The sequence below is a fragment of the Copadichromis virginalis genome, linkage group LG7, assembly GCF_057382275.1.
Source record: "Copadichromis virginalis isolate Kocher_CV1m ecotype Utaka linkage group LG7, C_Virginalis_male_GT1.1, whole genome shotgun sequence".
NCBI classification, from domain to species: Eukaryota; Metazoa; Chordata; class Actinopteri; order Cichliformes; family Cichlidae; genus Copadichromis; species Copadichromis virginalis.
Window position 1 is genome coordinate 43,834,956 of NC_140624.1, and position 22,061 is coordinate 43,857,016.

Below are 22,061 nucleotides of genomic sequence, written 5' to 3' on the forward strand. Positions count from 1 at the left end.
CAGCTACAGCTGGGTGGACCGAAATTTAATGAGAAGATGTCGTGATAAGTAAAATTTGTAGAGAAGTTTCAGTTTCAGCATGCTAACAGCTAATAAGCTCAATTTAGAACTGAGAACACACTCTGTATAAAGAGCAGAAAATACAAGTGTCAACACAGGCTTTCTATGTGAAAGTTGAGTAACTCCACCAGTTGAGGCTCATTAACCCTAAAGAGAGCTAAGCAGCCCCCTAGTGGACACCAGTATGGCATTTTCTATCTTATTTTGTAGTAACAATTAAAACAAATTCATGCAACATAGAATTTGTACCCGGAATCAGAACAAGCTGTAAAATCTGGACAGACAGTATTTTTAATGATGGCTACACATATCTTGTTGCATCCTTTCATGTTTTGTAATTTGCTTGTTCCTTTTCTTATCTGTCCCCCTTCCTCCATTGTGTTTGACATTCTCTGTATTTGTGGTTACAGGCCTGACCAACCTGCTGTGTTTGTCTGTTTCTTTTCGCACCAACTAGTCCGGTTGGTGGTCAGTGGGGTCAGGAGGGGTCACTCCTGGTAAAAGTCTGTTACGCCACTGTCAGTGGAAGCTCAAAGGGACTATTTGGATTTCTCTCCAAGGTCTCTAATCGACCTGGCTTCCTTTTCCTTGGAATTTGTGAGGCACATAATGTCAGCATGCAAATTTGACACAGAGACAGTTTAAAGTGACTTTCTGTCTTACTTCAACCTTCATTCTTCTTCTTCTTACTTATAATTCACATTTTGAGGTGAAGGCCAGAGCTGAATTTAGAGCCAGTTGTGTGATGGATGTGTTTTCCTTTTCACTTTTTTTGCTTTGTTATATTGTACCATGTTTTGATTAGACTTATTGTACATTCACTTTCTGTTACACATCATAGTTATGTTACAACTATTCTTCACATCTGTTATATTATGTGGGACTACCTTTAGCATCAACCCTCATTTTTAAAGTAAAAATGCTTTTACTTTCTTTTCTATTTTCTTTTGTGATGTATAACCTCTATGTTAAAGGTTTAATTCACTCTTTTTGCACTTGCAGAGTCAATATTGCAGAGCCATATTATTGCATGTGAGGTGTTTGCTATTTTGGACACTTGCATTTGCTCTGAGCTAAGCCTGCATATCTTCTTCTTGTGTTGATTTTACTAAACATTGCTTCAGGATATATCTGACATGAGTTTCATTGTAAACATTTGCTATTCCCCTTGCTGGATCCCGGTTTGGTTAAGACCGATGGCTTTGTTTGTTAGTATTTGGATGAATGAGTCATATCATGTTCTGGTCACAACTCGATGTTAAACTTTCAGTGTTAGGACTTCTGAATTCAAGAAATCAGTCCATGCAGGCAAGTGAAGAACTCATGTAAAACTTTTGTTAACATCTGTATTACTGACCACGAGGTTTATGCGGCTCTTTAAAAAGTCATGGCTTAAATAAAAGAACTTCTCTTCTATTTCAATACTTTGTTCGTTTTAGTATCAGCATATTTCAGTAGAGAACCTTTCCTTTTTTGTACTTGCACAGTGGATGTGTTTGAAAGGTCTACACAGACATATTAGTAAAAAGCACCGTCTGCTCTGTCTTGAAATTACTTTCTTCCCTTTTTACATATGAAGTCAAAGAGAAAATTGCTTTTTTAAAGGGCAGTTGAAATGCTTGAATAAGACCACGCCATTGTCGTCTGCTTATCTTTTCAAATGTATTTATTTCTTGTAAAATATCCAGCTTATTATTGTACGATCCAGCAGATCATCATCTATACATCGACTTTATCGATTCTTATGAGTCCAGTTTTGAGGTCTCATTGGCTCAAGTCAAATCCACATGTTGATACTTTTTGTTTCATATTAAAAAATTTAGGTAGATAATCGCTTCTTCCTCTTTTTGTCATTATTCCTCGGATTGGCTGTAGAAGTGCATCATCTCTGCCCTCTCTTCATTGTATCCGTGGGAGTGTTCCTGCTCATTGCCTCCTCTTCCTCTGTCCTCCTGGCAGTGAATCCCCAGCCTCTTCTGCAGCTTCGCCTCCTGGAGGCGGAGCTCCATAGAGTCCACCAGGTCGTAGATGTTATCCAGGGACCACATAGGTGATGGAAACCATGTTTTGGGGTCACCATCCTTCCCCACAACCACCATGCTGAAATAGTCCTTATCGATCTTTAGCTGTTCCCTCATATTGTTGACCAAGTCAGGCGTCAATGACTCAACCTCAGTCTGACTGCGACCTGGGGGAAGGAATGGAAGTCATTTAAATTACACAAAACAGTGAAAAGCGAAAGAAACGAAAACTAGGATAACCCAGATACTTTCAGATTAGATAAAATATTATGACAGCTCAACCTTAAAACCACAGTCAAAACAAAACTTTCGAAAGCATTTCCTCTAGGCTCCAAAAGGGAGAGAGTCCCATATACTTCTATGTTGAAATGCTCGACTTTACAGCAAAAATAAACTTTTACTACCTGGAACAGAAACTTTTTCGTCCTCTGCAGCTAAATTTCCCCTTTGTGTCATCTGTGCTGACATTGATTTTATTTTTGCATTTTTAAAGGAAACATACAAAAAGGAGTCAAAAAATTAATCAAAAGCGCGTTTTTGTTTTTGTGCAGCATGTATTGCTATTTATCCATTGGGATCATTTTTGGTCAGCTGTATAGATCTCTTTGCTATAATGAAGGGGGAACTCCAGGCATCAAGGGCCGGTGTCCTGCAGGTTTTAGATGTGTCCTTGATCCAACACAGCTGATTAAAATGGCTAAATTTCTTCCTTAACATGGCTTGAAGTTCTCCAGAGGCCTGGTAACTAACCAATCATTTGATTCAAGTGTGTTGACCCAGGGTGAGATCTAAAACCTGCAGGACACTGGCACTTCAGGCCTAGAGTTCCCTACCACTGATGTAGACTACACCTGCCAACTGCATCTCCATCTCTGTGCAGGCCAAACCACATATCTACATGTGGCAAAAGGTTAGCAGTAGTGACAGCATGATAGAATATAAATACTGAGTGTGTCTTCCTCAGCTACAGGCTTCCTTTGGTTGACAGATGTAGCCTTTTGCAGTCCACAAAACCTGTGAGATCATGCAAGCCACATCAATCTTTTTTCTTTTTTTTTTAAACAAAGAATGCTCTTAAACCAAAATGTTTATTAAACTACCTACCTTAAAATATACAATATTACTAATGATTTCAAACGTGTATGCTCCATTACGTCTCATACACCTGGAATGCCCCACATTACCATGACGTACCATTTAAGGGAAATAACTCAACAGTTCCTGATGCTTTTTCTTCTGTTCCTATCAGCTTTAGCATGGCAAAGTGACGAATACCTGAGAAAAACACAAGAGAAGGTACATTTAGACTCATTAAAAGGGACACATTCAGCACAGATAATCAAAACGATCCCTTTTTATAAAGACAAAGAAATGATTTTTGTGTCGATGAACCTATTTAGCTAAGTGCCTGTCTAGCTATGGTTATATATTTCAAATAATATGGCTCTTGTACCACACAATTTTATAAATGCATAACATTTTTAATACACTAATATTCATATTATAATATTCATTGTTTGATTCTGTCATGATCCGTACAGTTTTGTTTAATGGTATGCTTTTTCAGGTCCGAATTTCACAACCATGACAAATCTACCCATGTCTGACTTCTGGCTTCCTTGTAACACTTCCTTGTTACCGCGGGTCTTTTAAAACACGTACCCAGGGGACATTCCTGTCCTCTGACAGCAGAGAGCTGCTGCTGAAACAAATAGTCATCCTCAGAGGGAGCAGAGATGAGCAGCAGTCTCCTTTTAGAAATGAACCTAGAAATGAAAAATATAGATTTAAACTTGGATACCTGTCAGTTTCATTCAGTCATTAGACCACCTTCTATAAAATGGAAGACCATAGATTCAATCATACTTTTACTCAGTTTTCAAATTTGAATTATGCTACACTTTATATCATGATTTGTGTTAATAAAATAGAAACAAACATAAACTTACACAGGAATCAATAAAGACAAATATGAAGAATAATTACACGATTTAAGATAAAGATAGGAGATTGGACTGTGAAAGCTTCAGAGATCCACGCTCCACTAAAAAAAGGTTGCATTAACCACATGGGTTTTTTTCACTGTTGATAATTTAAGGTGACGGAGAGATTAAAATATGCTGACCCTGTTTACAGCAATCTTCAAATTTATTTTGAGCTTGTTTTGTTCTTAGTGGATGGTGCTCACTGCAATAAAAACAGATTAGTTATATTACCTGAGCAGTGGGTTTTCTACTACAGGCTGTCCCATGTCTTTAGAGCACGCTGGTGGATTCTTTCTTTCCTTCTCTTTTTCTCGGTTCCTCGAGGGAAAGTTGTCAATGTAGTCAAACAAAGCCTGGCTTGATGGTGGAGCCTCAAAGACTCTCTGGGGGGGAAGGATAAGAGCAGGTGAGGGATTAGATCTTTAGTCTTTATGGGCATACATAAGCAACTAAACAACAAGGAAAATGTATTGCGATACAACTGTATTATTTACAATTTTTTTCTTTTTTGGTGAATGTCAAAGTTATTAAGTGACCAACACTTGGTCACATAATAAAGTTGTTCCCGATTACTTTAAGTGTTGCTGGAGTCATCAGAACTTTGTCTTCTCCATGCACCCTGGAAGTAGGTGAAGTTGTGCCAGAAATATTTGTTGCTATGAACATCAAAGTCCCATCTTTACCTGGTTAAATAATGGGTTCCTCGATGGGTTACTTTAAGTTCAAATATTGCAATGGTTTTGAAATATGAGTGTGTTGTCCTTTTAATCGCTAAACTTATCTGCTATCAGAAAGCCAAATAAGCAAGAAAAGGCCAAACTTGGAAAGCTCAGGTGAGATTTTCTTACACTGGCCTTGATGTCATAATCTGTGACAGTCATTGAAAAGAGGTGGGGCGACGACAGGCCGAGCTCTGCCCTCAGCAGAGAGATGGCCCTTAAATCCAAGAAGTGCTCTGCTTGGCCACTGAGTGGAGGCTCTGAATCTGGAGAACACACATACAAAGGATATAAATCAATGTGTGCACACACAGATGTTAGAGAAAATACCAAGTACACGTTACAGTGCATGCAACAAAAACAGCAATTATAACCACTATATCCCAAATCAGTGTCTCTGAACGATGTGTGAACTTGAAGACAGTGAGTACACAGGGCTTTTGTTTGGCTGTGTATATTCACCAAGTCCTCTTGTGGAAAGGGACTACTGTGTTAACTGTTAAAATGTAACTACTGAAGTATCACAGTGTAAAGGTTAAACTAAACATTTACTACATTCCGCAGTGCAAAATTAAACTGTTACTTCCTGGTACACAAGTTCAGAGAACTATTACATTTTGCTTAGCAGTAAACCTGAGCTGTTTATGTTATTCTGACTAAACCACTTCACTTTATTATTGTGTATTGCTATATGCTTTATTAGATACTATCTGCTTTTTTATGGCTGATGGGAACTGTGTATTGTATGGGTTAGTTCCCTGATGATGAATTCCACTGACTTTGTTGTGCTCTTGATTTTGTATTCAGCGTCATACTGAGGCTGAACTTTGTAGTTTTGAGTTAAATGTCTCAACGCACATTGACTGGATTAGGCTAGCATTAAATTTGGTTCAGTAAGGCGCCCGCTCACACAGGTCTACAGATCAGCCTCCAGATAAAAATGTGCATTCTCTAATCACTTAATGCATGTTTAAATATTCAGTCCTGCAGGTCTATAGATTGACGGTGACCCTCTGGCATATATATTTTTCCTGGGGAAAATATATATTCCCTGACTGGTTGGCAAGTGGTTGCAATCGCTTGGTGACGTTGGTGGCAAAGAGGAATATGGTGCTGCACCAAAACTCTCCTTATGATTTCTTTGGTTGATAACAGTTTGCATTGAAGATGTTGTCATTGCAGCAACTCTACTACCAACCACAGTGATCACAAGGAGGTTTTAGTTTCAGCACCTTCTGTACAACTTCTAGCAACCACTCTCGACCCAATCATGGAATACACATTTTTCCCGGAGGACGGGAGGTTGCTATGCCACGTCTCTAGGCCTATGTGACTGAGGGATAATTTATGTCCCTCTGAAGTTGAACTGCCTTACTTTACCTTCAACCATATGTTATTAATAAATGATATACTGATATGGTGACATATGGGAGTTAGGCTAAAATATTAATCGAAGGCTCAAAACAACAGTTCTTCAAAAACAAGTCCACAAACAATTGTGTTCAAAAGTTTACATACATTCATCATGGCCATGAATGTCATGGCAGTTGAGGGCTTTTCAGCGTAACTGGTGCTGAAGGTTCTACATTGTCTTAACTTGACAAGGCCAAGACCTATTAGGGTCTTGATTGACTACAACTAGTAGTTTCTCTTTTCCAGAATAAAAAGAATTTGTTTGATGCCATTAATTGGATTGACCAATATTCAGAACAATGAGAAAGTCCAACGAACTCAGTCAAGATTAAAGAAAGACAATAGGAGACTTAAATTAAAACCTTTTGAAGCCATTTCTAAACAACAGCAGATTCCAAGATAATTAACTTAAATGACTGTAAGTATGTGCCATCACTATGTGGAAGAAGACCCAAACTGTCACCCTCAATAACTGAAAACATCCATCCATCCATTCGCTTCCGCTTATCCTTTTCAGGGTCGCGGGGGGCGCTGGAGCCTATCCCAGCTGTCATAGGGCGAGAGGCAGGGTACATCCTGGACAGGTCGCCAGTCTGTCGCAGGGCTAACACATAGGGACAGACAACCATTCGCACTCACATTCACTCGCACATTCACACAATGGCAATTTGGATTATCCAATTAACCTATCCCCACAAGTTGCATGTCTTTGGACGGTGGGAGGAAGCCGGAGTACCCGGAGAGAACCCACGCAAACACGGGGAGAACATGCAAACTCCACACAGAAAGACCCCAGCCTGATGGTGGAATTGAACTCAGGACCTTCTTGCTGTGCGGCAACAGTGCTAACCACCATGCCACCGTGCTGCCTTTATCACATGATAAATGTTTTTATTTACACGTAATCCACGTTGAGAAATGGGGACGAGACAAACCAGAAAGAAGCAGACCAACACCAACAACCTCCTGTGAGTTTTGTAGGTTATTCCAGGCCATTCCTCACTTTGTACTCATGAGTGTCTGTGCTGTGCTGTTTGAAGAGCAAGCCCCATAGAAAACAAAAACAAAAAACTGAAATATCAGAATGACTATGACATTCATGCGCAGGGTTAGTGTGTCTAAAAACAGACTTCAGACCAAAGGTTAAAATTAATTTATTAATAATCCATGTCTGTACACGCATAAGGCGTATACCAAGATGGCTATCTCTTTACTAACAACCTTAAGGCTTATAAACAGTCTGTGTATTTTACCGTTAGCTATTGTTAGCATGCTAAAATAGCTGGCAATAGGTCAACACCCACGGACAATTTTGTTACTGTTCAGTTTCTAGGAAGCACTATATTTGCCTTTGGTTGCATGTTAGTAAAAAACAAAACAAAACCAAATACGTGTTGGTTCAGTGAACCCTGAGAGGATTTGTAGTTTTAAAAGCATTCATGAAGAGAACCTAAACAAATGTTGAAATGCAAATACATAACTGGCAACAAAAGGTAAAAACCCTTCCTACCTAGGTGGTAGTGCTGAATTATAAGTGTGCCATCACTTCCCTGTCCAGTAATGGTTGCCACTGTGATCTTCCTTATAGCGAGTTCACAGCGATACTTCTCATTCTCCTCAGTCTGCTGGATATACAGTGTTGCCTCTCTGTTGGGTGTTGAGATCACCTTGTATGAGGCAAAACAAAAACATGAAAATTGGTTCAGGTACAGCCGTGAAAACACATGATTTAAATTCATTAACAATCTGGAGGCAAACAGAAGTGCAACGATTAGACAAAAGGTCTTACCATCAACCTTCTTGTCCCCTTTAAACTGTCCAAAAACTCCTTCAGCGCTGTTTTATCCTTCTCACTTGCCTCTCTGTTGGACTTTTTCCCCCTTCCTTTTCTTTTCTTTCCTTTTTTCCCTTTGCCTATTTTCTTAGACCTCTGTTTTTCCTTTTTGTTCCCCTTTCCACTCTGACCAGTTTTATTTCCATTATTTTTCTCTACATTTCTTTTCTTTCCTTCTTCCACAGATGGATGAGTGCTGCAATACAATATATAAAAAAGTCACTTTGATGTCCATCCAGCACTAAAAACAGTATTTATGTGCTGTAAGCAGAAGAGGAGGCAAGAAATACCAGATGTGAACACAAATCAAAACATTCAAAGGCATACTCTTCACTCTGTTTCAAAGTCTAACAAAACATACTAACTTAAAAAGACATTACCTGTTTTTCTTTACTTCCTCATTGCTCCTTGAAACAGATGGAAGACTGTTCACCCTTGTTTTCTCCTGTACTTTAGAATTGATGGGATCATTGTTGCTCGAAGGCTTTCTCATTGTAGACGGCTTACGAATTACAAACCTCGACCGACCACTCAGTATATCCTGGATCTTACTCCTCAGAGCAGCTTTTTTGTCCAAAGGTGGTCTTCTTTGTAATGGCACCACAGAAGTCACATTTCCTCTCCTCTGAGGACTAAGTGTCATCTTTTTTCTTTTTTTCACAATCTTCTTTTTGGTGGTTTTACATCTAAAACATGGCATAGAAAACAAAAAATTCACATGTGTGTTCACTTGGAAAACTATGAAATCTTTATCTGTTTTTAATCATCATTTTTTTTAAACTGATGAACGTAAGTGTCAGGGATTGTAAAAAAAAAATACAATAAAATAAAATGAGGGGGAGTTGTTTAGCAGGAAGTCTGGTGAGCAGATACTGCCCATGGAATAACGTCCTGTTCATGTCATGGTCCTGCGACCATGACTCAGTGACTTTGTGTTTGTGTTCTTTATTGTTATTATTCTCTTTATTATTCATGGGCTGTTTTGGGATGGTTTGTGTTTTGGGATTTTAGATACTGGGTTCTGGGTTTGTGCTCCCTCTATTGGTCCCTGGTGTTAGTGTTCCCCTGTCTCGTCAGGTTAATCAGGTCCAGCTGTTTCCCCCCACCTGTGTGTGATTTCCCAGTGTCTCTCTGTGTACTTATAGTGTGTGTTTTCCTCTGCTCCTCGTCGCGTCGTCTGTGTTCATACCCTGTGAAATCCTCTGCGTGCTCTCCCTGCTGTTCTCCCTTCATGTTCAGGTTTGCCACTCCTTTGTGTAGTTTCTCCCAGTTTAGTTCGTCCTTAGTTCAGTTTTGCCATCTCCCTTTTATGTTTGGTATTGTCAATAAATCACCCTTCACGTCTGAAATAGTGCTGCGTTTGAGTCCTCCTTCCACTCTTCACACGGCCGCTGACCCGGACCGTGACAGTTCACCAATGAATCGCTTCACTTGTTCCCCATCGCTTTGTCAGTTGCTGCATTTGATATTCAATATTCTGGTTGTGTAGATTAGTCTTGCATATTTTCCAACCTTATTAGTCCATAGTATCCTTCTTTCCCATTGGTAGTTAATTCAGTCTCTCAGAAGTGAGTTTGACTTAAGCTAGTGCCCAACTGCTTATAGGTGAGTTATAGTTTCTGTGTTCTTGAGTCTGCTAGAGAGACTACTCTGATCTGAGTGACGTCAATTTCATCATCAGACAGTGAAAGCAAGGCGGTCATACACTTAAGTGACCGGATAAACTAATGAGACTTTTCTTTACCTGCATCAACTACTCAGCAGCCTCCAGGTGGAAGGAGGACAACCGTTACTCAGTCTCTGTAACTGCTAGTCTTGTGTGCGTACGCCATATAATGGTCTAAAGATCTCTGAAACTCTTGTATATAATTGTTTTGCACTGGGTACAAATATCCTTGCACATTTTGTGACTCTTCTGTACTTATTGTTTCTGAATTCACTGCAGGAGCCTGTCTAGGACTGTTTGGCAAACTTCCTGACACGTTCCTCTCAAAGCTCAGAAATATTACATTAATTTAATTTGTGATGTTGACTTGACCATAGATGTGCATGTCAGAGTAAATTGTTGTCTGACTCTCTCTGCTAGCCCTGCAATATACTGGCAACATGTCCAGGGTATATCCTGGCTGTCACTCCATGACCGCTGGGATAGGCTCCAGACCTCTATGACCCTGAACTGTGTAAGTGGAAGAAAATGAATTATTGATGCTAAACAGGACAAACATTTCACGGTGTACAGCTGAAAAGGAAGCATGATCATCATATATAGGACCTTTAAAATTAGTCATCACATAAAAATAAAAGTAAGGTAGTGAAACCTGAGGTGAGATCCTTTTCTGGTCATCTTCTCCAGCTTCCTCATGGGGAACTGATCGATGACCTCCAAAACGGCCTCGACACGCACCGGATAAGGGAAGCGCTCGCTGACCCGTAGGTTCTTCTTTATAACCAGCATGGTGAACTTTTGCTCCTGACATGATTGGTGTTCAACACAAATCAGAAACACATCAACTAGTAAACCACCAAGAAGCATTTCAGTTTAAAAAAGAATTAAAAACGCAATAACTTTTTTATATGTTGCCAAGAGTTTGAAATGAATCACACAGTTTATGGCACACTGGTTACTTGGCTGGTAAGCTCCAGGTAGTGCAGCAGTTTGGTAACCGTGTCGGGGTCCAGGTTCTCGACTGTGGCATCTCCTTGAAAAGTTGTTTTCTGGATCCGTCCCTCCATCATAGCATTCTGAATGATAGTTACAATGTACGTATCTCTTTCTGCTAAATGGCAGTTCAGGCCTTTCTGAGTAAGGCAGAGAAAGAAACAATCAAATAAAACAAGTAAAAATTGATGGATAAGCAGCTAGTTTAAATTTTTTTTTAAATCTGAAAAAAGAGTAAATAATGTGTATGTATCAGAATAAATTGCAGAGAAGTACTTGCTCCATTTCTTCTAGCTGTTTCTCCATCATACGAAGATATTGGTCACTGTGGGATGGAGCTGTTATCACCCACAGACGCTTTTTACCTGCAAGGGAAAATCGGTGACTGTAGGGACATAAGAACAGGAACATCTGCTGGTCAATTAATTCCTCTTACCTGCAAAGTCAGCCAGGAAATCCATCTCTGGAGCCAAGCTTGATGATGACTCTCCAACTTTTCTGTTATATCCATCTTCTCTGCTTTCTTCCAGCCCTAATCCATGTTCAATTCCAGGAGGAAGGTCTGAGTAGTCTCCCCAGTCTCGTACATTTGGGTCCAACAGTTCCTTTGGCTTACCGTCACCGAAGCCCTGCCATGCAGCCAGCAAACCCAGGTTGTTGAGGCTCCACAAAGCTGCAATCAGCAACAGATAGTGTGAGGTAAAAAACTGAGACATCTTCACTGATGTTGCAAATAAATTGGTCTGGCGATCAGCTGGAACTGCTTAGCAGCTCATAAATCCTCATCTGAAGTAAAAATACATATGTGCAGTGTTGCTTTCACCACCGCTTGTTTAGAAGTGATGTGCAGTTATTTTAAAAAAGGGGGAAAAAAAGTATCCAGTTAATAAAACAATAGCCTGAATCCCAGTTCAACGCTCCACTGAAGGCTTTATGGTGAAAAACAGGTGGATCCAACCTGGAATCTGTAAAGGAAAGGGAAAAGCAAAGACTATCGTGGTGTTAACGTCTCTCTGCAGCAGAGAAACTGACTCGAGAGACACTCCTCTCCTTACACACAGACACACACTCCTGGATCGAATTAAACCCCAGACCCTTTAACAGGAAACTCCTGGAATTTTCTGCAACTTCAAAGCATTTTCTCCCAGAAAACTCTCTCTCCCTCTCTGTCCCACACACTACCATACTATTACACACACACCCCACAAAAAATAGTCATTGTTGCATAATTGGCGCCACACATTGTCTTTGGTTTGAATCTCTTCACCAGATGAAATTTCATTGTATTCAGCATGTTTGATTTACACATATGTCACTATCTGTCAGACAAAAGGATGAACTTTAATCACAAACTTTGTTACCGCACACATGATTTGTGAGAGGTGATTTCCTGGGGTTTTCCCAGGAAAAGGGCAAAGACAGTGAAGGTCATAAACTTTGGGAAGTTCAGGCAGTTCAGACCAAAGCCATTTGTTCAGGAGAGTCAAAGCTTTTAAGTGATGGGAAATGGCAATTACCATAAATAACCAAGACCACACTGCAGATGCCGATGTCTAGAAAAGGTCACACCAGTTCAAAATTGTCAATCTGAGACAAATGTCCTCACAGGGCAAGAGCCTTCTGTCAGGTAAAGGCACTCATCTGTCTCCAACCTCACAAAGCTTAAAAACAACAAAGCTAGATAGCTTACAACCACCTTCCTCTCATTAAAACCTCCAAATCTGACTTGAAATAGCTGCAATTTGAACCTATAAACCCCCAGATCTCTTCAAATGCAAACATAATCACTGAAATGGTGACAGAAATTCTGTTTTGCAGAATATTTAGAGCATTCTTAGTAGTGATCTTAGTAATTATTGTTATGTTCACTAACTGGGCAGTTTTTATTAGGTAAACATTGCTACTACTGGGTTGAACACCTTTTAATTCTTTGTGGTGTAGATTCAACAAGGCGTTGGAGTTTTTTTGGTCCACATTGACATGCTATTACATGGCCAACAGCTTAAACTGACAGGGTGGATCCATGCTTTTCAGGCTGTTTATGCCAGATTCAGATCCTACCATATGAATGTTCCAGTAGAAATGGAGCCTCATCAGAACAGGTAGTCTTTCCAGTCTTCTGTTGCCTAAATACAGTGATAACCATGTGATGTGACTGGCTGATTAGATATTTGCATTAAAAGAGGTTGAACAGGTTTCCCTAATAAAAGTGACTATAAATGGCTTACTCTAGAATTATTGCCCTTATTCTATAAAACAAGCAAATATTTCATGTTTTGTACGATAAATCAAATGCAATTTTTTATATTATATAAATAAAGTATCCACATAAGTATGAAAACTGCACATTGTTAGTATTTTATATGTAATTTCATTTGTAACAAATCATTAGTGGATCTACTGCACATAGCGAGGAAGTGCAACAGGTAGAATTTTTTGTCAGATGGACTGAAAAACACATGCTTTGAAGAGTTATGACTTTTTAAATATTCTTGCACAAGTTTCTTTGCCTCAAAAATGGAATTTAGTGAGAATAGGGACAAAATAAAGACAATGGAAGAATGCAGGCTGTCAGTGCAATTAGAAGAGCTGTCTGTAGGGTGAAATGAAATACAATGAGAACCAGGTGCAGCCACAATGCATCCCGTTCTGTGGTCCTGATAAAGAGAACCAGATGATCACTGTGTATGAGAAATAGAGGATTTGTTCTGTTTACATGTGCTGTGCTTTAAGTGAATGAATGTGAGAGAAAAGAAGCTAAGAATAGCATAAACAAAGACACATAAAGAAGCTGCTATCTTGTTGTTTAAGTGTCAAAACAGGTCGTGTATCAGTTTTTGTAATAATGATACACAGTTAAAAGGTAAAAACAGTAAGAATTCACCTCCCCGTTAGCACAACAATGTGATTTTTCATAGCAAATACATCATTTAAGAGACAATCATGATGTCAGATTTCATTTCAGACAGTGTACCAGCTTACATTTACCATGATGAGAGATCTTTGGGTTAAGACCAAGAATAACAGAGTGAAAGCCTCCTTCCGCTGACTTCACAGCACCATTCATATTACACTTTGCACGAGAACGCTGAATTTCATACAGCTGTGCAGTCTCCAACATACCAAATGAAGCCCAGGTGTTGAGTTTAGTGTTTTATATGTAAGATTACAATGACATGCTAACATAATCAAATGCACAACAGCCTCAGGTCAGTATGAGGTCGCACATGATGACATCACAAGGGGGAGGACACGTATAACATCAGTCTCCAAATCATAAACACAGACAAAAGATTTAAATTTGTACAAATATATTTGTATGCATAGTAAATTGAGATAACTGACCTGCCACGATGAACAAAAAAACTCCAGGGACCCCCAACCTTCTGGTGACCACAAAAAACTTGTTCTAATCTGAATAGAAGAGTATTTTGGAGTCTGGATTGTGAAAAACATTGTCAGCTAGGTTTACTGAAAAGATAAACAACTCAAGGTAAACACCTTAAAAAAGCCCCTCACTAATATTGACCAAATCCTATGAATTGGACCTCTGTGTCTACCTTTGTGACATCATGAATTTTTTGTTTTGCTTATATGATGCCTAGTAGAGCCACAGAGAGGGTCACCTTAAAGCAAGGACATCCTAGTTATTAACAGTGGGCATGCCAAGTATGCAAAGTGCACAGCTGACTTTGTGACTATGTGAGACTGTTACATGTGCACAAATTAATGCACATGAATCGCACACAATTAAATCAACCTCAGTGCAAGTCTCAGCCCTGAAAGTTGGCCCTAAGTATATTTTTTTTAATCCAGGTCCCCAAGTAAGCATCTGTAGACCCATGCAAAAGTGAATTTTGTAATGTTTACTCCAAATGTAGATGGGGCTTCTCATAGCTCAGAATGAATCTTTCTGGGGTAACCTGAGATATAAGCACATGTGGATCCTCATACATTGCATTTTTCAGTGCTTTGAAAAAAATATCCGACCTCTTCCTGCTTTTTATTTGCAGAAAGGAAGGGGTATATACTTTTTCACAGCACTGAGCATGCATTAATGAAACACAGCTGGCAATAGCCTATTTTTTTGGCTCAGTGCTACTTTGGGGAGACCAAGAATTCCTCTGTGCAGGAACAAAAAGAATGAGAGTATTGGCTGCGGGCTGCTTTATCCACGAAATGAAAGCAAATGCGAATAGCAACACAAAAACTGTACAGTAAACTCTATGAATCAAGCGGAGCCTCATATTTAGTAAACTGTAGTAGAGCGCGCCTCAGTGGGGCCATGCAGAGTTGCACCTTCAACGTTTTTTTATGCATTTTTCAGGTACATTACAGAAATGTGCTCATTAGTCTTTTCCAGCACATGGAAAGGCTTCACCATAACTTTTCGTCTGATTTAAGGCTGTTAAGGCTGTAAATCTGATGACATATAATATGTGGAAAAGTTATCATAAAGCATAAAAGGAAACGTTGACAAGACAGAGAAACGGCACTGACAGTAACAGCGCAACATGCGCCGCCTGATATCCTCTGACGCATCTCCCGTGGTCCAATCACGTCTCTGTGCCGGCCGCTTCTCCTCACTCCTTCCGGGTCGTCGCAAGGTTCGCCTGTGCTGCACAGAGCCGGGGACTGTCTTCAAAGGTCAGTCGAGTTATCAATCGTTAACCTCTCCACTCTCGCTTTCCACCATACATTTGTTTCGGTTTGCATTTCTGCGAGTGTGCGAGGGGCCTTTTTGACTCACACGTCGCCTACATGTATGAATCAGAACCATATGACTTTGTATGCAAGCTAGCGCGCTTTATGTTAGCTCGGGTTAGCTTCCTTACCCCCCCCCTCCCCCCCCCCCCCCCCCCGTTATATATTTTGTCACGGGTATAGACAAAAAGAAGCGAGCAGCCCGCCTGGATTGTGAGCGTGTTGTCTCTTGAGTCGCAGGGGAAGCTGTGTGAGAGCTGGCCCGCCTGAAATGCGTTTAATGCACCAGCTTTTATGCTCCAGATTCTTTGAATGACACCGCTGTGTTGTTGTTATTGTAAGGAAGCCATTGATATGTGGTTTTGTTTTACTGGTGACTCACGAGGTGGTGGAAAGGTTAACGGTGCTCAGAGCGGGTTAAGCATAGAACACAAAGCAGCAGACCCAAGCAGCTTGATGATGATGTTGGTGGTTATTTTTATGTATCTTTAGCTAACTGTTAGCTGAAACTCAATGACGTGGTAGTTACAGGTTAAAAAAAACAAACAAACCCTCAACTACTGCCTTTAAATGATCCACAATTAACTTTTATCGACCTTTATTCGTGTTGTTATTTATTTATTAATTCATACACGTAGTTCAGTTTGCGTTTATGTTGCCACGTTTCATTCAGGCCTGTTTAACTTCAGCCTTGGTTTACTGAGGACTGCTCAGCTTTTGTGCTCCAACTGAATGCCTGAAAAATCAATAATAATGATGATAATAATACTACTAAAAATGTCTAGCATGAATATCCAAACAGTGTATGCACATCCAAGGCTGTACACTGAGAGATCCCATTGTTAATGAGCTTCTTAATTATCAGTAAACATCAAATGACTGTTTTTTGTTTATGAAGTTGTACAGTTTGGTTTTCTTGGGTAGTTTTTGAATATTGTTGGTCATATGTGGCCTGTTACATTTTCACTACTGTTTAACTCTAGATTGAGAGCTTAATTCAATAATGAAAAAACAATAAATAACTTAATTTAAAATGTTTGCAGGCATATTCATTAATGTGCCTACGCTATGATTGTATGACTGTATTTAGATTTAATGATGTATTGATTGCTGTTTATAATTTATCACTTGTGTTTTTTGTGTACTAAGACATTGTTATTAGCTCTTTAAACTTTTTACAAAAAAATTACGAACAGCTCAATTAATAGCATTGATTGCAGTTTACACAGTAACTATATTTTCCACTCACAAAGGTGTAGCAGCAAATAATATGATTTTTTTGCTTGACAAATTACTTGAAATATTGAGGATTCCTCAGTTCATTGAGTCCCTTGAACGCCACTCTCTGCACTAATGATTGGTGCATGTTTTTAACCTTTACTCAAGACATAAAAAGTGGCACAGTAGAGCTTGTAGCCAGTGCGGTCTAGTTTGAACCCTTCTGCACCAGCCTCCTCTCCTAGTTTATCCCAGTCATATTATCTTCTTTTAAAGCAAACATACTACGCCACATATGCTGTTTACTGCCTTTGAATCATTTGGTTTGTTGCAATTAAAATAAGTGATTGTAGTTCTCTGTGGCTTTATTAGTGCACAGTTAGGTTGATATGCGATCAAACAACGCACTCATAATAAGGTGCTGAATTTTAGTGCAGCTATGTGACCTGTTGCATAAACAGTGGTCACTTGCATGTCCTTGATGTGCAAGGGAAGGACAGTTTTCTGTGAAAGGATTTGGCATGTGTGTAGTTGGATTCTAGTTCTGGGATCGAGAAAAATATTCAACATGCTTATTTTTTCCTCTCACTTCAACATAGTTTCATCCTGCAGTTCTTCTTAACCTCTAACCACCCTCCCCTCTCTCTCTTTTCATGTCTCCTCCCAGGAGGGCTGTTGTCTGTCCTCTATAGCTCCTCCTGCAGTGTGAGTGTCAGGTGTGTGTGCGTGCATCATGGCTAGCCTCCTCCGAGTTGTGGCAGCCAGCTGCTCAGCGCCTGTGTTCAGCGGGGTTTCTGCTGTAAAGCTGCAGAGTGGCCGTACCATCAAGTCAACATGTCTGCGTTTTTTTAGGACCCATCAAGCCCTCGGGCGATGTGCTAGTCCAGGTAAGGCACTGCACAGTGAGGAGCGTAAGTTAAAGAATCATTAATGCTATAATCAGTGTGGTGTGACTCTTTGTTTTATTGACTGTCTTCGTAATCCATAAAATGGGCAAGGTGACCCAGGCCTGGAACAGTGTTTTATTGCTAGGTGTAAGCTTTTGTGACCTAGTGTTCCTATATAAGAATAATGCCATGAAATTCACAATTATGTATGATTGGTCATTCTTTAATAGCAGGCTGGGTTTTTCTGCTGTTTCATTGAGACATGTCTTTGAGATATAGGTAGATATTTAACCGCTGATAGCCACAGGAGCAACACCACCTGTAGCATCCATGTCTTTTCTCAGTGTCAGGTGTACAGCATGAGTGTTACAGGTGTCTGCTACGCATTATATAAAACAGATAGAGGGTTATTCAGTTCACCTTAATCACTGTTGCAGCATTCTATTCATTCATTCTTGCATGCTTGTTTTGAAGGTCAGTGTTATGAAATAGTTAATCCAGAGGACAAACTTCAGTCTCATCCAGCAGTTTTTCAGTTTGGAGTTTTGCTTTAGAGTCGGTGTTGCATACTGTTTAAATATCATATAGTGCATAACCCAGTTTCAGGGACATTCTCAGTTTGAAGGCTCTGAGGCAGCAGGTGTGATGACTGTGAAGCTAGTACCAGCTGGTTAGAGGAGCTTTATGTCTGCGTGTGCTGGTTTCCTTTGCTTCATGGTGACATGGGTTGATTTTCTACAGTTCAGCTCGCTCCAGTAACAGCTGGCAGCGTTTATTCTGGACACACAAGTGTCAGATTATGATCTCATGTAGGAGGGGCACACATGCTTACGTGTGATTATGCTTTGACCTCCAGAGAACCTATATACTCACAGCATAACCTGAAAGCATGTGTTTACGTGAGACGGGTTTTGTTCTTTAAAGTGGACAAGATCAGACTTTGCTGCATGTTGTGTATGGTGTTGGCATAACTTGCAAGCAAGCTTACAGACATAACTGACTGTGGGATTAGAGTTAGCAAATGAGCACAGCATGATGCTTCTGACTTCTTTTGTAAAATTGTCAGAGAACTGCTTCAGCACTAATCTAAAAAAATAAAAATCACCGTAATCTTATTTGTAAGTTTTTATCTCAGCCCAATCAATGATTATAATGTCCCTGTATAATAAAAGGCTGGTTTGCCGTACGTCTAAGCATCCCCTCCTTTGAAACAACCCAGGTCTGTCAGCCTCTCAGCATTTCCTCTTGTCCTCATTTCCAAGAAAATCGGCACAGTGTAAACATGTTTATTTAAAAACAACAATCACGTGCCTCTGAGGGTCTGCCCTTTTCAATGTTTCATTCATAGGGGAAGGTGTCGAGGCTGCAGGCTCAGGGTTTCAGTCGTGGAAGCTTTCATTGCTCTCACAGTAACGTAATAAGTTATCTTCAACTCATAAGACTATCTTCACTTGTCTTGTCTCTTGTGTCTGCACCGGGTCTTCCGAGCACGTCTATGTTGCAAGTGTTGTTGATATGTGAAGGGATTAACACGGATCACTTTGATCATCATCATCGATCTATCCGTATGTTTGCAATCGGACTACATTAGTTTAGTTTGTTGAAAATGTCACGTTACATATGCGGTAATTGATTAGGTCTTTAGCAAAAAAAGGTAATCAACAGCCCTTGGTCACTGCTTTTAGTGAATGGATTTATCTGCTTTTGTCTACTCAGCGTGCTTATTCAGAGCATTTTATTTTGGTAGATAGGGTTCTTATATCAGTACTGACCTTTGATTTATAGACCATATTCACATGGTTGGCTCAGAAAAATAAATTCTGAGCCGTCTTGTGCTGCAACGCTTCCTGTAAAAGTGGCCATAGGATGGGTCACTGCAGCAGCAGGAGCAAAAAAGAGTAAAGGTTCATGTGTATGGGTTGAGGAGGCAGCAGGAAGGAACTGCAGTGGAATTTCCCATAGGAGCCAATAAAGCATGCGCCTGCCTGTCACTTGAAAAAGAAAGTATTATAAAAAGACTCTGACGTTTTCAGTTTGTTCTTTCTGTTGTTTTCTTTTCAGTTTCTCTTTTGCTACTAATTTATCCCTTGTTATTCTCTCATATCATACTCCCCTTTTTATGTCACCATTTGAATCAGTAAATGATTTGATTAGTAAATGAGAGATTCAAAATAACTGCAAAACTGATGAATTTACCAGCAGTCCAAGCTGTAGTTTGTGTTTACTGCTAATTTGCAAATGTCACATGAAGAGAAAAATCTTATCAGGAATGCAAACAAAGGCCGTTATTTATATGTTTATGGTAAACTCAGCTAAGTTGTCCTTTCATGTAGTAGTAGCAAAGATCCATAGCATAAGCAAAATGTTGTGGCTTGTTTATTGTCACTATATCTTTCTGCTGTTTTGGAACATGGCATCTTCAGTCGTACAAACCCAGAAACACACTGCACATTTCTACCATCTTTCTTCATTAAGGATTCAATATTTATTTATTTCACCTTAGCTTTTGTAGCTCATTAAAAAATTTCCTTCAGTTTGTGAGTTTCACCAGATCATTTTCCCCTCTCTAGGTATTCCATACAAACAACTCACAGTCGGCGTTCCCAAAGAAATTTTCCAGAATGAACGCAGAGTGGCGCTATCGCCTGCCGGCGTCCAGGCACTCATTAAACAGGGTTTCAATGTTGTTGTGGAGTCCGGAGCTGGAGAGTCTTCCAAGTTCGGTGATGAACAGTACGCCCAGGCTGGAGCAACAATTAAAGACCTCAAAGATGTCTTAGCCTCTGATGTGGTGGTTAAGGTAAGTCTTAAATAAAGAGAGGGTGTGTTGTGTAGAGAGGGAAGAGGAGGCCACAAAAGGCGGTTGAATGAAACCTGTGCCAGAAATGTATCACTATCTGACTGACTGGTTAAGAAGAGGTAATGAAGGATAATAGAAGGAAGTGGGGGAAAGGAAGGAAGTCATAGTTTTGATGATGACAGCAGCTTTTGGCGTGATGTGTGTCTTGTGGTGTAAGTGTAGGAGGATGTGGAGGGATGACAGAGTATGTGAATGCAGGGAAAAAAAACATGTCACTGTCCCAAAACAATTAAACTGTCTGTCTTCACGTCAGACATGGTGGTTGAGGATGAGAAAAAGGCAGCGATTCTAAGAAAATGAGAAGCAGCTTCATGCTTTTACAGGTTCTTATTTGATAATCATTTATAATTAAAGGTTTGTTATTTTATAATCTAAACTAATATGAAAGTGGAAAAATGTCAGAGAGAAGTGAAGGTTGCTGTGGATGACTTACTTTAAACACAACCTACTGGATCCTTACTTCCTTGGATACTATACGTACCAGTATGGACCTGAGTTTTAGTACATTGGTCACTCATGAAAGAGCCTTGGTAACTGTAATATACTACTGATGAAACCAGTGGGTGAGTCTGGACTGGAACTGATGGTGTTAACTTCATAGCATAAAAAAAGTCAGAACTAAAAAACACTAAAACTAAAACACTGCACTGTAGTTGGCTGATGTCGAAGAAAAGGTAGAAATATACATATCTATAAAAATATAGGAAACACTTGCAGTACTCTATAGTAGCTTTGATATATACTCTGGGATAAACTGATCTCGATAAGATCTGATCAGTTATTTCTGGTCACACTACGTTCGTTTTGAACTATGTGAGCTTTGTCTGCTTCCAGGTCCGTGCTCCTATTTTCAACCCTGCTCTGGGTGTGCATGAGGTGGATATGATGAAGGATGCATCTACTTTGATCAGCTTCATCTATCCAGCTCAGAACCCTGAGCTGATGGACATGCTGTCCAAGAAGAAAGCAACTGTCCTGGCTATGGACCAGGTGCCCAGAGTCACCATTGCCCAGGGTTACGATGCACTGAGCTCCATGGCAAACATCGCAGGGTATGTTCACGGTGCCTTCAAGGCATGTATTGTTGACTGCTTGCGTCCAGTTGAATGATCTGCTCCTGTCTTCCTGTACTCTTGTCTTATAAACAAAATGTTGAATTACAGACCCAGACCAGAAAAAGGAAAACATTTCTTCAGATGTTTTAGCAACTGCTCAATTTTTCTTTCTTTTTTGCATGTAGCACATCTATATTCATTGTTTTCTTTGTTATGAATTCCCTGTCTTTTCAGGTACAAGGCAGTGGTGCTGGCAGCTAACAGCTTTGGACGGTTTTTCACTGGACAAATTACAGCAGCCGGGAAAGTGCCTCCTGCAAAGGTGTGTAGTCTGAGTCCGTGTACTTTTGGAGGTAGCATTTCTTTTATTTAGAAGGTATGCGTCTGTGAATGTGACTCTGCCAGTTTTAACTTTAAGCATGGGCCATAACTCTGGTCATCCTTAACTAGTATTTGTACACCTTCTTTAATAGGTGCTCATCATTGGAGGTGGCGTGGCTGGGTTGGCAGCAGCGGGCACCGCCAGAGCCATGGGAGCCATTGTCAGAGGATTTGATACGAGGTTAGAAAAGTTATTGACTGTAAAATATTATTTGTTATTGTTTTTTGTTCACCAGCTAATATAGTCAGTATTATTAATTTAGTG

At 39.9% G+C, this 22,061-nt stretch overlaps 2 protein-coding genes across 2 annotated transcripts in view; one reads left to right on the plus strand and one right to left on the minus strand.

The window, feature by feature from the left end:
• Window positions 1-1,604: 1,604 nt before the first annotated feature.
• ccdc80l2 (coiled-coil domain containing 80 like 2) lies at window positions 1,605-11,739 on the minus strand. The gene is made up of 12 exons (XM_085463553.1): window positions 11,128-11,739; window positions 10,968-11,056; window positions 10,658-10,831; window positions 10,351-10,502; window positions 8,413-8,718; window positions 7,988-8,228; window positions 7,709-7,865; window positions 4,915-5,051; window positions 4,298-4,449; window positions 3,744-3,847; window positions 3,276-3,356; window positions 1,605-2,248 (listed from the first exon to the last, which is right to left on the minus strand). Exons 1-12 carry the CDS (start codon window positions 11,405-11,407, stop codon window positions 1,914-1,916), a joined length of 2,208 nt encoding a protein of 735 aa, XP_085319679.1. The 5' UTR covers window positions 11,408-11,739; the 3' UTR covers window positions 1,605-1,913.
• A 3,527-nt stretch (window positions 11,740-15,266) lies between these two features.
• nnt (nicotinamide nucleotide transhydrogenase) overlaps window positions 15,267-22,061 on the plus strand; it is a 37,690-nt gene continuing 30,895 nt past the window's right edge. Inside the window, exons 1-6 of the mRNA XM_085463554.1 lie at window positions 15,267-15,338; window positions 17,281-17,500; window positions 20,071-20,300; window positions 21,195-21,412; window positions 21,650-21,737; window positions 21,889-21,977. Coding sequence (XP_085319680.1) covers window positions 17,347-17,500; window positions 20,071-20,300; window positions 21,195-21,412; window positions 21,650-21,737; window positions 21,889-21,977 — 779 coding nt within the window. The 5' untranslated portion in view covers window positions 15,267-15,338; window positions 17,281-17,346. The remainder of the gene's footprint in view (window positions 15,339-17,280; window positions 17,501-20,070; window positions 20,301-21,194; window positions 21,413-21,649; window positions 21,738-21,888; window positions 21,978-22,061) is intronic.